Source organism: Rosa rugosa, chromosome 4 (assembly GCF_958449725.1).
Source record: "Rosa rugosa chromosome 4, drRosRugo1.1, whole genome shotgun sequence".
NCBI classification, from domain to species: Eukaryota; Viridiplantae; Streptophyta; class Magnoliopsida; order Rosales; family Rosaceae; genus Rosa; species Rosa rugosa.
The window spans coordinates 40,532,402-40,546,382 of record NC_084823.1 but is presented as its reverse complement, the minus strand read 5'-3'; the positions used below and the strand labels follow the sequence as shown (position 1 = coordinate 40,546,382).

At 37.5% G+C, this 13,981-nt stretch overlaps 2 protein-coding genes across 5 annotated transcripts; one reads left to right on the top strand and one right to left on the bottom strand.

The window, feature by feature from the left end:
- The first annotated feature begins 6,020 nt into the window (after window positions 1-6,020).
- LOC133746284 (putative pentatricopeptide repeat-containing protein At5g47460) lies at window positions 6,021-8,419 on the top strand. Its single transcript, XM_062174463.1, has one exon. The coding sequence runs from the start codon at window positions 6,382-6,384 to the stop codon at window positions 8,185-8,187; it is 1,806 nt and encodes a 601-aa protein (XP_062030447.1). The 5' UTR covers window positions 6,021-6,381; the 3' UTR covers window positions 8,188-8,419.
- A 928-nt stretch (window positions 8,420-9,347) lies between these two features.
- LOC133743810 (protein NONRESPONDING TO OXYLIPINS 2, mitochondrial-like) lies at window positions 9,348-11,656 on the bottom strand. Of its 4 annotated transcripts, XR_009863279.1 has the most exons (5): window positions 11,381-11,656; window positions 11,105-11,276; window positions 10,508-10,577; window positions 9,957-10,006; window positions 9,348-9,647 (listed from the first exon to the last, which is right to left on the bottom strand). XR_009863279.1 is itself a non-coding variant. In XM_062171843.1 (3 exons), exons 1-3 carry the CDS (start codon window positions 11,533-11,535, stop codon window positions 9,622-9,624), a joined length of 300 nt encoding a protein of 99 aa, XP_062027827.1. In that variant the 5' UTR covers window positions 11,536-11,656; the 3' UTR covers window positions 9,348-9,621. The 4 variants fall into 4 exon arrangements, 3 of the variants coding, with proteins under 3 accessions (XP_062027827.1, XP_062027828.1, XP_062027829.1); XM_062171843.1 differs by lacking the exons at window positions 9,957-10,006; window positions 10,508-10,577 and having other exon boundaries at window positions 11,158-11,276; XM_062171844.1 differs by lacking the exons at window positions 9,348-9,647; window positions 10,508-10,577 and having other exon boundaries at window positions 9,659-10,006; window positions 11,158-11,276.
- Between the last annotated feature and the right edge of the window lie 2,325 nt (window positions 11,657-13,981).

The window sequence follows — 13,981 nt, the reverse complement described above, 5'->3', positions numbered from 1 at the left end:
ATTCCAACACAAAAGTTCAGCAAAATTATTGTTTATTTATTTATAATTATTATTTTTAATTATATATATTCATCAAATAATATTTTTGTTGTTGTCATGTATCTAAATATTTAATTTTCAGGCGAAAGGAATTAACCCAGTATAAACTTTACATGACCAAAGGAGTTGGAGGCTATAACAGTCTAAGGTGATTGCAATTCTTATATGTTTTCTTAACTTAATTCTTTTTTCCAGCAAATTCAAGTGGTATTATTAGCCCGAACTACCATATGGCAATGTCACATGATAGTTCGAAACCATAGAATAATTACTTCACTCAATCAAGGTCCTATGCTGATCGTTTATTTTCTCTTTAAATAATAGAATGCTTCTATTCATACCTCTAAAATTGACATTTAGACCTCCCAATTTTCTCATGTAATAGTTGACTTTGTCAACTCATTTGAAATGAGTAATAATGATACAAATGAAAAACAAAAAAATAAAAAAAAAACAAAAGATAAGAAAAACTTCCTCAACCTTGTTCGATAGTAAACCCAACATAGCTCACTACATCAATTTGATATTATCACCAGTGTTACAAACTAATTTGGTTTGGTTTCTATCAAAAGATTAATAAAAACCTATATACCACCACAACCACCATTACATCATAGCCTTCAACTAGCAAGTAGCAACATGCCCGCGTTTTTCGCAGGTGATATTGTGATGGTAAGGGAAAATGAATTGACTAAAAAGAATAGTGATGATTTGGCTATTTTTTTTCAATTTACAGTTTTATCTATTTAAATTTTATTAACTTAATTTAATAGTTATGTTATGCAAAGGTACTATAGGCACTTCAAAATTTGGTGAAACCCTTTGACACTAAAAGAGGGTCTCCATTTATAGTAGTAGAGATACATCTAATGTATTATGATACAAATTCCCAAAGGGTTCTTGATCTACAACAAAAGTTGCTTGCAATTCACCAATCATATTTTCCTATTTCCAATATAGTCTGTTTCCTTTGGAACATCAAACCATTCATATGTTTGCTGCAATAAGGTATGGGTAAAATTTATGATATCCTTATTTTTGGTAGTGGAATAGTGAAATATGATAGCAATTTGGTGACCTTATTAGAAAACTCAACTCTAAGTTTGCGGCAATAAGAGCAAGTCCACCGGTTTGTTTTTGACCGGTCACCAGCTCGATTTGGTGAGGTGGTGACCAGCCAAACACCAAAACTTGCTTCCACCGGGCCTTCCTTGACCAGCCAATATCTGGCCTTTCTTGACCGAGTAGAAGAAAAAGGGCAAAGCCCTGACTAAAATTATGACCAGTCAAAGGAAAAGCCAGCTCGGCCCAAAGCCGAACGTGGCCGAAGTCAGCGACAGACAAGCAGAGAGAGACGCAGAGGAGATGACGCGTGGAGGCGACGCACGAATGAGGTTTAGCCGCATTTGCTGACTGCGTGGGTTGACTTGTTTGTCGCCTAGCGACAAGAATTGGGCGGAAGAGAGGATGTGTGGAAGCTAGCCGTTGGGTGAACAGAAAATTTGAAAGCAACTGTAAAGTAATCTCAGCCGTCTGTTTCAATTAAGATGCAGATCTGACGGCAACCAATTAATATGTATATATATTAAATCAAACGGTAAGAAAAAAAATTGTAAAAAATTCTCTATAAATACCTACCATTTGCTTTACATCTTACACCCAAAAATCAATGAACAGTGAAAATCGATGAACAGTCTTGACTGGTCAAGAAAAAAAACGGGTGGAAACCCATGTCCAGTGGCAGTGAACAGTTACTTGACTTTTCGACCTTGACATTTCTTGACTACTGGTGCACTTGCTCTAAGGTCTTCAAGTTCTTCTCCCAGTTTTAAATTTTATACCATGACTATAATTGGTTCATCATTGAGGGTCCAGTGGGAGAATGAGAGCAATAAGAAGACTGAGGGATCCCAAGATCTTGAACACCTCTAGAGAACATGCCTTAACCTTCACTTTTGATTCCGAGACTGAGAGACCTCCGTCGTCGAAGACCCTCTTATTCAACTAGAGGTAGCAACCAACCATCTTGATCTAATCAAAGTTTTCTATCATATAAATTGTAGTTTTACCAAGTATCAATTACAGATTAATTTTTACCGGAATATCATTGCATTGCAGTTGCTTGCTAAGCCTTTATGAAGAACCCTAAGTTTGGTCATATATTATGGGCAAAGTGCATCTTGGGAAAACTATGGGAGGTCTAGGTAGCATATTGTATATATGAAAAAGTAAGTAGAAGGTCTAATAAGGAAGGAGGTTCAAATACTAATTTTAGAGGTATAAATAGAAGCATTCTAAATAATAATAATAATAAAATAACATACACGTATGCAATATATAGTCTCTCCCAGCTGATCTTGGTTTTACTGTATGTAGTTACTCTTACCCGTAATTAACCTCTTTCATTGGCATGAAAAGCACATGTAATCTGTTCTGCTTCTAGGACTATAAGTAGAAAAGTAAGTTTACTAGCTAGTAGCTAGTTAAGTCTACCACCATATTATGTGCAATTTGATTGTGTCGAATTATTGGCAATTCCGATCCAAACTATCCTTGGGTGCACAGAGGTTAGAAAAGTGGTGGTGTAACTGCTTCATTGGTCGTTGGTGTTGAAAAAAAAAATTAATAAATAAAATAAAATAAAAAGAAGAAGAAGTTAAAAAGGACTACCATACTTAAACAGTCTCCTACCAAAGTCGACATATATTGTTTTCATTGTTTATTCTTGATATTCTATAAGGGTTTTGGTCGCGCAAAGTCTTAAATTTGCGATATGTACATTCTATTTGTATTCTTTCTTAGACAAATTTACTATCTTTAAATTTATCTTCTAGTGAAAATGTCAGCTTCTAGAGAGTTTGAGTTTTTACTGAGACCCGACTACCGGTTTCAAGGTGGAAAATCTTTGCCCAGTGAAGTCTAACTAGAGCAATCGTCGCTGAACCCAGAAGTTAGTGGAGTTTATGCGGGCCACGGGTAGTTCATATTGGTTATGGGTTGGTGGGCTGCTCCTCCGATCCAAATACCCGTGTTCAAAAATAAAATAAAAGGAACTTGAAATGAACAAATCGAAGTGGACCTAAAAGTGTAATTTGCCAAACTTAGATTGTTGGATATTTCATATATTCTTCACCACTTGAGCAAGCTATAGGATTGTTCAATATGTCCGATTGTATTTCTCTTAGTGGTTTACCTAAAATAATAATGTTATCATCCTCCAATTGTTTGTTGAGGACGAAAAATTAGTGTTGCCAATTTGATCTATATTTGTCAGACGCTATTAAAGAATTATAAAAGATAGAGTTATATTTGTGATTTAAGAACTAATGTAGAGTAGGTTAAATAATGTCAACAAATCTCATGGTTTCAATTTCAACCAACCAATTAACGCTTTGTGTTTTCTAAGTACAAAGATAAAAAACATTTGTTTGTTGTTGACTCTAATGATTTTTTATTGTTTGATTTCTTATTACACTTGATCATTTGTTATATTATAGTAGAGTCATTAAGCAGTCCTCACATCCATATCCAGACATGTCAAAAATAAAAATTTGGGCAGCAACACTTCTAGATCAAACTATCAAAGCTTAGCTCCTAACAACCTTTCACGTCTTTTGTACTAATCCACCGAACTACTAGTGAGTCCACACCTCATGTTCAATGGTGATGATTAATTTTATGTAGAACATGTTTTAAGTTTCCAGCTGCCTTCTATACTTGGTTACTCAAAAGGTATTTTAAAAAAATAAAAAATAAAAAATAAACCTTTTACTCGATCTGTTGACAACCATGACAAGAAATTTGGCTTTTAATCCAACCTTAACGCAGATGATTTTATACTCAATCTTCGCGCAGTCTAATATAGATATTACTAGTAGTCTTTGGACATCTATGAGCACATATCAATAACATGAGTAATGGACCGTGGACGTGTACTATGTCTTTTGGACTGTATGATTCATTTTTTCTTTTGGCAACAGATCGACTCTATGATTCATTAATCAAGTTCTCTAATTAGACTATATAAGTTGGTGGTGATTGAACAAGTATTTTCTTAGTGAATAATCAAGTTTCCCTTTCGGAAAAGCCTTCTATATATAGAGGATTTTCTACCAAGAGAATTTTTTTTGTGGCCATTTTAAATGATTGCTTTTATAAGAAAAAAAATATGATTGCTTGTGAAATTCACTTTTCGATCACATATCGCCCTTTCAATTTTTAGGTCTCTATAATATTAGTCGATAACTTCTTCATCGTCATTCTCCATACCCAAATAGCATGCACAATAAAGGCAAAAATACCAAAGAACTTAGCAAAGATAGTCATGGAGGTGGGGACCACTAAGCAACTTAACACTACTGGTCTGGCGACGTCCACAAGCTTCGGTGAAGTTCCAGTATGGTAACAATTTTTAGGTATAAAGTTAGGTAAACATCTTCATATCGAGACTCCAAGGGTTGAACATGAAGACAAGGTTGTGGAAAAAGAGAAGATTATGATGAAAGATGAGAGAATGAGGTTTCTGAGATGGAGGAGGATGAGAGGTGTGATAATAGATATGAAAATTTGGTGAGAAATTGGGCTGGAGCAAAGAAAAAGAGAATGAAAATGAGACATAAAAGACTCAGAACTCAGACCAAACCTAGGAAAACTCACCACCAAAGGGTGGAGACACACCACAAAAGGATGAAGATCCATCAACTATGTGGATTTTTTTTTTTTTTTTTTTTTTTATGGAAATAGGTCAGCCCTTTCATTATAATTCAGCAAGCAGTACAAAAACGAAACATCCCTATGGGATCGACAGAAAGAATCATTCCTTAGAACCTCATGAAACCCTATTCTAGAAGAATAAAATCCCAAAAAATCCCGAGTACACCCACATTTTGGAAAATTCACGCACTTTTATTCTAACAAAAACCTAGAAACCTCGAAGCTTACATAAAAAGGTTCCAACTAAGGTACTGGTTTTTGCGACCCAATCAAAAATTAAATAGCACTATGGGCCATAGAGTCCATCCAGCCCACTTGAGGCCCAATATTCCAAACCATGGCAAACCCTAGCATGCACAGAATCTCCATCGGCGGCAACAATGTTGCCGGTGCCGCTATCACAACTTGGCCGTCCACCACCACAGCATGATCACTGCCGCCATTACCACTTAGTCCAACCCTTTTAACAGGGTAGCCTTGTCCCAATCTGCATCGTTGCTGCCAGCGCTGGCACGAGTAGAGAATTGCGACCAACACCCAGATGCAGCACAACCACCGCTGTAGCCTAGAACCCCCAAATAGCTGTCGCCATCAGAGACACGACCCAGCATATCTGGAACCCACAAGCCGCCACCACCACCATCAACCGATGTCGTCAACCGATGTCGTCAACCAATCCACCTCAAAGTCCTTGAATCTAACCGGAAAAACCAAGAGCAACTCATGGTCACCAACATCCCAACTCAAGAAACTAGGAACAGAGTCTGCCCCATATCGATCTCCATCCCCAAACAGTAATCCAATCCCAACCCGAAATCCATCATGACGATGAAAATCGCCATTAACCTTCGTCAAGATAGGGCAAACGGCTGCACCATCCACCACAATGAGGAGAAGTAAGAGTAGGCCTAAACCTACAAAGATCTCCAAGGACAAGCCGTGGAGAAGGTGTAGAGCCGTCAGCCTTGAAGGTTGGCGGTCACAAACCCTAGCAGGGAGAGAGCTAGGTCGGGAGACAGTTTTCATCTGTTTGTTTAGAGCACTATGTGGCAATTTCTAGTTTGAAATTATTGCATCACGCTAATATAGTCATAGAGATAGAGTTTTTCAAAATATCAAAGATTCTTACAAGGAAAGGATTCAATAATCGCTTAGACAAAATCAAGGAACTTGGTATCCCTTGAAATCCTGAATCTGCATTGAGTTTTAGTTGGTCGAATTCTATTTCTATTTACAATTGTAGAAGAGGTCTCTAATTTAAATCCTCTATTCTTTAAGATAAAATAAACCACATCAACATCACAAATGCTCTACTACATAGGTTGCATTCAATATTTTGTCTTTCGTACCAACTCTGAAAACAAACATGATCTCATCTTAGAAATTTAGCATCTTCCAAATTTGCACTTCAACCTGAACTGGTTCACGGAATCATCATCTTCTAGCATTGCTTCTTCTAGATGTGCAATTTTCAGAGTCAATGCGAATTTGTCAGCTCTTTTATTTCCACAGTTCTTTTAATTTATTTTTGGTCGTTAACCAATAACCGTTGCTCTAATTCATCTCAACTGTTTTCTTTTTTAAGATAAATGTGGACTTAATGTTGAGAGTGGTTCATTGTGTTGAGCTATGCAAAGGTTTCTCTTCAAGAGAATCCAAAAACCCCTCCAAAACCTTGCACTTTGTGCAAATTATATTACCACAACTATCCCAACTCATAACAATACCAATGCCACAACAATTCCTCAAGTTGAAACTTCAGACTCATGGGCAAGTATCATTTTTGACCTTGCCCAATGTGGCACCAGAACTGGGCATGCCTTATTTGAGGCCTCTCACATGCTCAACTCTGGTACCAAACCAAATGGGTACTTGTTTGTTCAGATGGTCAGAGCTTCAGCCAACCTGGGCTGGGATTTCTTCAGCTTGCAACTTCATAGCTACATTTTACGATCTGGGTTTTGCTCCAATGTTTTTGTTTCCACTGCTCTGATCAATTTTTATATCGGAATCGGCTCATTGAGTGATGCGTGCAAGGTGTTTGTTGAAATTCCTCAACCAAGTGTAGTTTCTTGGAATTCTTTGATTTCTGGATACGTGCATTCTGGGCATTTCCGTAAAGCGTTGAGTTTGTTTCTTCAGCTGGAAAGGTCTGAAGTTTCTGTAGATTCATATTCGTTAACTGCGGCCTTAGGTGCATGTGGCCAACTGAGCTTTCTGCTGCTTGGCAAGACAGTTCACTCAAAGACTGTGAAACTAGGTTTGGAAAATAGCACTGTTGTTTTGAATTGTTTGATTGACATGTATGGGAAATGTGGATCACTTCAGGAGGCAATCCTTGTGTTTAATAACATGATAGAAAAGGATACTATTTCGTGGAATTCCGTAATAGCGGCAAGTGCAAGAAATGGAAGCTTACAACAAGCATTCAGTTTTTTGCAGCAGATGCATAACCCTGATATAATCTCATACAATGAACTGATAAATGGCTTTTCGCGGTTTGGAGACGTAGAAGATGCTATTAAACTTCTATTCAGTATGCCAAATCCAAATTCATCTTCCTGGAATTCGATAATTACAGGATATGTAAACAGGAGTCGAGCACGAGAAGCTTTGGATTTCTTCTGCAAAATGCACTTGGAAAATGTAGAAATGGATCAATTCACGTTTTCAAGCATTTTAAGTGGAGTTGCAGGTATTTCGGCTTTAACATGGGGCATGCTAATCCATTGTTGCACCATAAAATTTGGTTTGGCTACATCAATTGTGGTTGGTAGTTCTTTGATTGACATGTACTCCAAATGCGGGAAGGTAAGCGATGCTGAAACAATCTTCCATTTACTTCCAGAGAAGAATTTGGTCACATGGAATTCAATGATCTCTGGCTTTTCTTGGAACAGTAATCCGTCAAAGATGATGCTCCTTTTCGAACAGATGAAAATGGAGAGAGATGTCAAGCCTGATGAGATCACATTCCTTAATGTTATATCTGCATGTTTACATAATCAAATTCCATTCGAGAATGCACTTCAGTACTTTGAATCAATGATCAAGGATTATGGGATTGAGCCGACTCTTGAGCACTGTTGTTCTATGATTCGGCTAATGGGGCAGAGAGGGGAGGTGTGGAGAGCAGAGAAGATGATATTCCAGCTCGGTTTTGGGGCATGCGGATCAGTTTGGAGGGCACTGCTCGGTGCTTGTGGAGAGTGTAGAGAATTGAAAGTTGCCAAAAATGCAGCTGCAAAGGTGATACAGTTAGAAGGTGATGATGAATTTGTTTATGTTACGATGTCTAACTTGTATGCACACTATGCAAAGTGGGAAGATGTGAGGGTAGCGAGGAAGCTGATGAAGGAGAAAGGAATGAGAAAGGCAGCTGGTTATAGTTGGATTGAAGTGGAAAATGTTATCTCAAATTCTGAATTACAATAAAGATTGATTTCAGCTTAAGTAGTTGAGATCCCAAATTTGTTCGATTTGTGAGGGACCAAGCTCTGGATCAACAAAGAATACAGAGACTACAATTTGAATGCATAAAGTGAAACCCTCTAAATTATAGAGAATTTGACATTGGAAACAGAATGATCCAGAAATGTGGTCGTATGGACAATCCAAACTGTTATATTGAGTTAACAATCAGTCTAAAGTAAAGACCAAAAAGATAACAGAGCAAATTATTTATTTATTATTTTTATTTTATTTTTCAAGCAGAGAGCAAAGTAGTTATAAGGGTGAATTCGTTGAAACTATAGTTATAGGAGCAAAAATGGAGGCATGCCTAAGGACCAAAATTCTATTTACCCAACTTTGAAAGCATGGGTCTCATGAAGCAACTATACCTCAAAAACAAGTATTGTATTTACTTGGGTCTGCTAATTGTCCAAAGTAATTCTCACAAGCTAATCATAATGATATATCATGCAACATGTCTTTCATAATCTCAATATTAGCATGATAACCGCTTATATCAGTAGACACCTAGAGAAATGGATTTTCGTAGAATGATGATTAAATTAGAGAGTATAGGCAAATTTGATGAGGATGAGATATTGGAGAAAACCAGTATTGAAATGATGGTCTGTCTTCCGGTTCTAGGGAGAGGACTGCATATAGGAGAAGAGTTGCAAATAGTTTGTTCATATAGGAGAAAAAAACACATGAATATTTGCCTCTTTAGTCTGAAACTTGCTTTTAGGCACATGTTCTATGTACTGAATAGTAACATGATAAATAAATAAATAAGGGTATTCTTTTATTCGATTTAGACTATGAGCAAAGTACAGATGTATAACCTAAATATAATCTCATAATGATAAATGGCTTTTCCCCCTAAGAATGAGAATGCCATTAAATAGTTGAATTTGAAATGAAAAATACTATCAAAAATTTCCTTACTTAAAAGATCAATTAGGGATGTTGGGACACTTCAGGGAGTATATTCTAGTTGAATTTGAAATGGAAAATACTATCAAAAATTCCCTTATATTCAAATTTGATAACGGAACACAATTTTGCTGTGCTCTGAAAAGTTGTGCAATCTATGATCTATCAGTTGTACCAGACAAAAAAAAAAAAACAAAGTTATCACGAAGTGCTGAAAACAGCATTTAGGTTACCACTAACACATGAAATCAATTACAACTTCTCCAACAATACCAAGAATGCAACCTTGAACTGCATGCATATTGATTCAAAGATCAAAATCATCGTATACCAGTCAAGATGCACATACAATTAGTATTGAACAAGCCAACTGAGTTATTATTTTCAAGCATCCTTCATGGTTTGAATTAATGAAACTACAAAATCTGTAACTTTCCAATCCCATGAAGGTAACTTCTGATCATGATGACAGCCTGCCGCAAATCACCTTGGAACAGACAAACCAAGCTCTGGATCATCAAAGAATACAAAGGCTTGAATTAGGACCACATAAATTGAAACCCTCTTAATTGGAGAAAAAATGCAGAGTCGGTGGCATTCCAATTTCAATAACTAAATGAACCAATCAAAAAGACTACAGTTTAAGATGTGCTTTAAAAGAAATAGGCTCAACATCCCAGCATTCATTACAGCATTCACTAAATCTGCTTTCAGAAGACAGTTCAAATGGCTAGGTTGTATATAGTCCAAGAATAACTGGTCATCTTATAGTTTTGCGAAATGTTTTAAGTCAGGCACAATGAGCATAGATGGCCCACCTCCATATACAGCAAACATGTCAACATGTCTCACGTACCATCAATTCCATCTGGGAAAAGGACAAGCTATGTTATCAAACCACTTCTATTTGTTTAAAAAAAAATTACTGTATTAAGTTCAACAAATTTAAGCTAAAACGCCAAATTATGTATTGTTTGCATCAAGTCATACTATCTTTCCATACCAGCATTAAACTTAACCAATTAGTTTTAAGATAAATATATAATATGGTGAGCACACAAAGTCTATAGACAACTTACTAAAACATGTCTCAATGTATACTGGCAATACAAAGACAATTAACTGTAACACATCCTAACGGAAACTTATCATAACATCATCCTAGATTAATTGGCACACATTACTAATCTGCATATATACGCACAAGAACCAAAAGTGAAAGCCCATAACACAGAGCCAAAACATGGAAAGTGCAGTTACAGCCAACCAAATTGAAAAATCAGTCCTCAGACATAGATGGAATGGAAGTCTCTAAGCTAACATACTCCAACATTTTTAAGGTTTTTGAGGGAAACTCATAGCTTCGTACTTGGTAATGAGCAGCAGGCCATAATTAGCGGGTCCGGTTTATTTCTTTCAAGCATATGGATATTATGTGCCTGCAGGAACCAAATATTCCAGTCAGATAATACACCCTTTGATTTCCATTGCCTTAAATGTCTTATTCTCACTGGCCAAAAGAAAATTTCCCATTTCAGCAACCCCATTGAATACCCAGAAAATGTCCCATAAGCTCACATAACCTTGTCTCTATGAATGCTTCTAGGTCATAAAGCATCCTAGTTTCAGTTTACTCGGAATTAATACTTCTATGTTAGACTTGAAACATCAAAGTAGACAACGCATCCTGTACAAGTTTAATGTTGTTCAGGCTCCACCGCACACGGAAATCACATAACGAGATCATATAAAAACCATGTGAGCATGAAAAAACTTAGTAATGTAAATCCAACTATTGCTACTACCATAAATCCAACTTGTTCAATGCAAAATTCAACGGCAGCAACAATGAACCAAACTCGAATTTCCAAACAGAACCCAAGTAAGCAAACACCAAAACAAAGGCACGGGATCGAAAACAATTACAACAAACTGCGGTAGAAGCAAAAAAAAAAAAGTGACTCACAATTCAAAAAGAAAGCAAAATTTAGAGGCTGGGAGAGGTGCGGCAGAGAGTACCCTGTGAGAGCGCCCGGCAACTCCTCGAAGTTGTGCTCAGCGCTGACGTCAGCCTCGCCGCCGCCACCGCGCTGTGGAGCGGCAGCAGCGACTGCACGCATCCCAACACGCCCGTAGACCTGAAAATCCAAAACCCAAAACCCAGAAAAGCTAAAGATCAATACTTGAATTTCAAGGGAATTAGAAACCCCAGAAAGAAAAAATGAGAGAGGGGGAAAGAGACCTGGAGATTGAGAAGCCGCGAACTGGAGCGGAGGAGGGGGCGGAGGTGGGGAGGGGGAAGCGTGAGGAGGGGGATTTAGGGGCGTTGGATCTGATGGCGGATCGGATGGACGATAGGGATGCTCTGCTGGCGAATTGTCTGCAGGCGGAAGCCATTGGAGGGATGTGAGGGTGGAGAATTGAGATCTGGAAATAGCTTGGATTGGAGTTCCAGAGGGTTTAAGGGTTTTAGCCTTTTAGGAGCGCGATATGATATTCCTATTGGTTTGGGCTTTGGGCTATTGTATCTCTTGGGTTTAGGTTTAACTGGTGCTGCTAGGTTACTAATGTTGTAGTTGGACTCGAGTTTGGTTGGTGTATGTGAAAGAAATGGAGGGAACTTGAACCCCCAATGTTAGGCTTGTTAAAATATGGAGTTTAGCAAGAACTCAACTTCATATTTTGTTATGAGGAATAAAATTCACACTCTCTATTTTATTATTTATATTTTATGTTTCTTTTTTTAGTATTTTTAAAATCACATGTTTCACAATTCACATTACAAAAAGACAAAACGTAATATACTAAAAAGTGTAAATTGTAAAATGACCTTGGATAATGTGAATGTAACTCCCCCTCATTCTTCGCTTTGGTAATAGCTTCTAATATTTTGTTAAAATCAAGAGTTTTTTCTTTTTTCTTTTTGTCAAAGAATTAACGGAAAATTAGATGGGCAATCTTAAACTCTATCCCGTTCTTTTTTTTTTTTTTGAATCAATGAAAGAACTTTTATACAAGAAAACTCAAGTGAGTTGGATACAATCGTGCTGCAGCACGTCAAGAATAGATGTAGTCGCATGATCCAACCACACAATACCTATTTTTGCTTCAAAACCTAGTGCTACTAGGTGATGTGCTACCCCATTGCAATTTTTTGGAGTGTGACGTATTTTCACTTCTGTTAACCGACTTAAAGTAGATTGAATATCATCTATAAGTCCTCCATTTGCGCGCAAAGCATACTTTGTACTACAAGCTTCATTAATGGCATCCATGTAATCACTTTCAATAACCATATTTTGAATATAGAGGGAGGAGAGAAAATCCACACCTGCCCGAATAGCTAGCAGCTCACACTGCTTAGGTGAGGCAGCATGCATTATTGGCTGAATAAAAGCCGCCTTGAATTGGCCATCTAAGTCCAGGAGGACATCGCCAAGTCCACCATGGCTTTGGTTCAGAATAAATGCAGCATCAATATTTAGTTTGAAACCTGTTGCAGCTGGCTTCCATTTCTTGTTCTGAAGCTTCTTTGGGTGATTTGTACCACCTCGAGCTTTTTGAAAATCATTCAGCCAAGCAAAGTCCTGTGCAGTTTGAGCTTTTCCAGACCACAAAACATTGTTTCGATTCTTCCATAAAGCCCAGATAACCATCAATAACTTCTCAAGTATCTCAGGCTTTAGTTGTTGTACCCTCTCAAGCATCCACTCTTTGAAGCTCATATTAGGCAGTAAAGACCGCTGTAAATTAATAGGAGGTGCATATAGGATTTGTGCAGCAGAGGGGCACTTGCAGAACAGATGTGAATTGTCTTCCATATAATGATGGCAAAGCATTCATTCGGTGGTTCCAGAATAACCCTTAGTAAGCAATCTTTCTCTTGTAGGCAAGAGATTGTTGCATGCTCTCCAAATACAAATAAGAATCTTACCAGGAACTTTGGCTTTCCAAACTTGCTTCCAAAGATCTTTGAAGGGTCTCCATTTGAAGTGGAAGTAAGGACATTCTGTAAGACTTGTACTCGAGCAATCCAATAGGCTGATTTGACTTAATAGAATCCCTTCTTTTCTGGACTCCAAATAAGACGATCTTCATAAGTACGTCTTCCAAGTGGAATACACAAAATCTTTTCTGCTATGTTAAGTGGAAATATAGCATAAACAAATGCATGAATCCATTCTCCAGTTTCTTCATTGATGAGATCAGCCACTTTTTGAAATTCAGTGTTGGCCGGTTGTGGAAAAATACCTTGAGAGTGTGTAGGGATCCATCGATCATGCCAAATGTTTACTGACTGACCATTCCCTATTTTCCATTGCACTCCAGCCTTCAAAACTGGCCTTCCAGTTTGGATACTCCTCCATGAAAAAGATGGTGAGTCTCTCAATTCTGCTTCCCAAAAAGAAGTACGAGGAAAGTACCTGGCTTTAAATACTCTTGCAATTAGTGACTGAGGGTTTATGACAATTCTCCAGCCTTGCTTTGCAAGCATGGCTAAGTTATATGCATATAGGTTTTTGAATCCCATGCCTCCCTCCTGTTTAGTTAAACACAATCTCTCCCAACTTCTCCAATGTATTTTCTTTTTCTCATCAGTATCTCCCCAGAAAAAAAGAAGCACATAGCTTATGAATATAATCACATAGACCCTTTTGCAAGAGATAACAATTCATTACATACAAAGGCATTGTCTGGGCTACAGCTTTAATCAGAATTCCTTTTCCTGCACAACTAAGTATGTTTGCTTTCCAATTGATGAGTTTCTTTGTCAGCTTCTCTTTGATATACTAAAAAATAGCTGTTTTTGATCTACCAACTCTCAATGGTAATCGCAGATACC

Coding starts and splice junctions, on each gene's coding strand:
- LOC133746284 (XM_062174463.1), top strand. CDS start 6,382: ATGCAAAGGTTTCTCTTCAAGAGAATCCAAAAACCCCTCCAAAACCTT.
- LOC133743810 (XM_062171843.1), bottom strand. CDS start 11,535: ATGGCTTCCGCCTGCAGACAATTCGCCAGCAGAGCATCCCTATCGTCC. Junction 11,277..11,380: donor CGCGGCTTCTCAATCTCCAG/GTCTCTTTCCCC, acceptor TTGGATTTTCAG/GTCTACGGGCGTGTTGGGAT. Junction 9,648..11,157: donor TTGCCGGGCGCTCTCACAGG/GTACTCTCTGCC, acceptor TTGATGATCCAG/AGCTTGGTTTGTCTGTTCCA.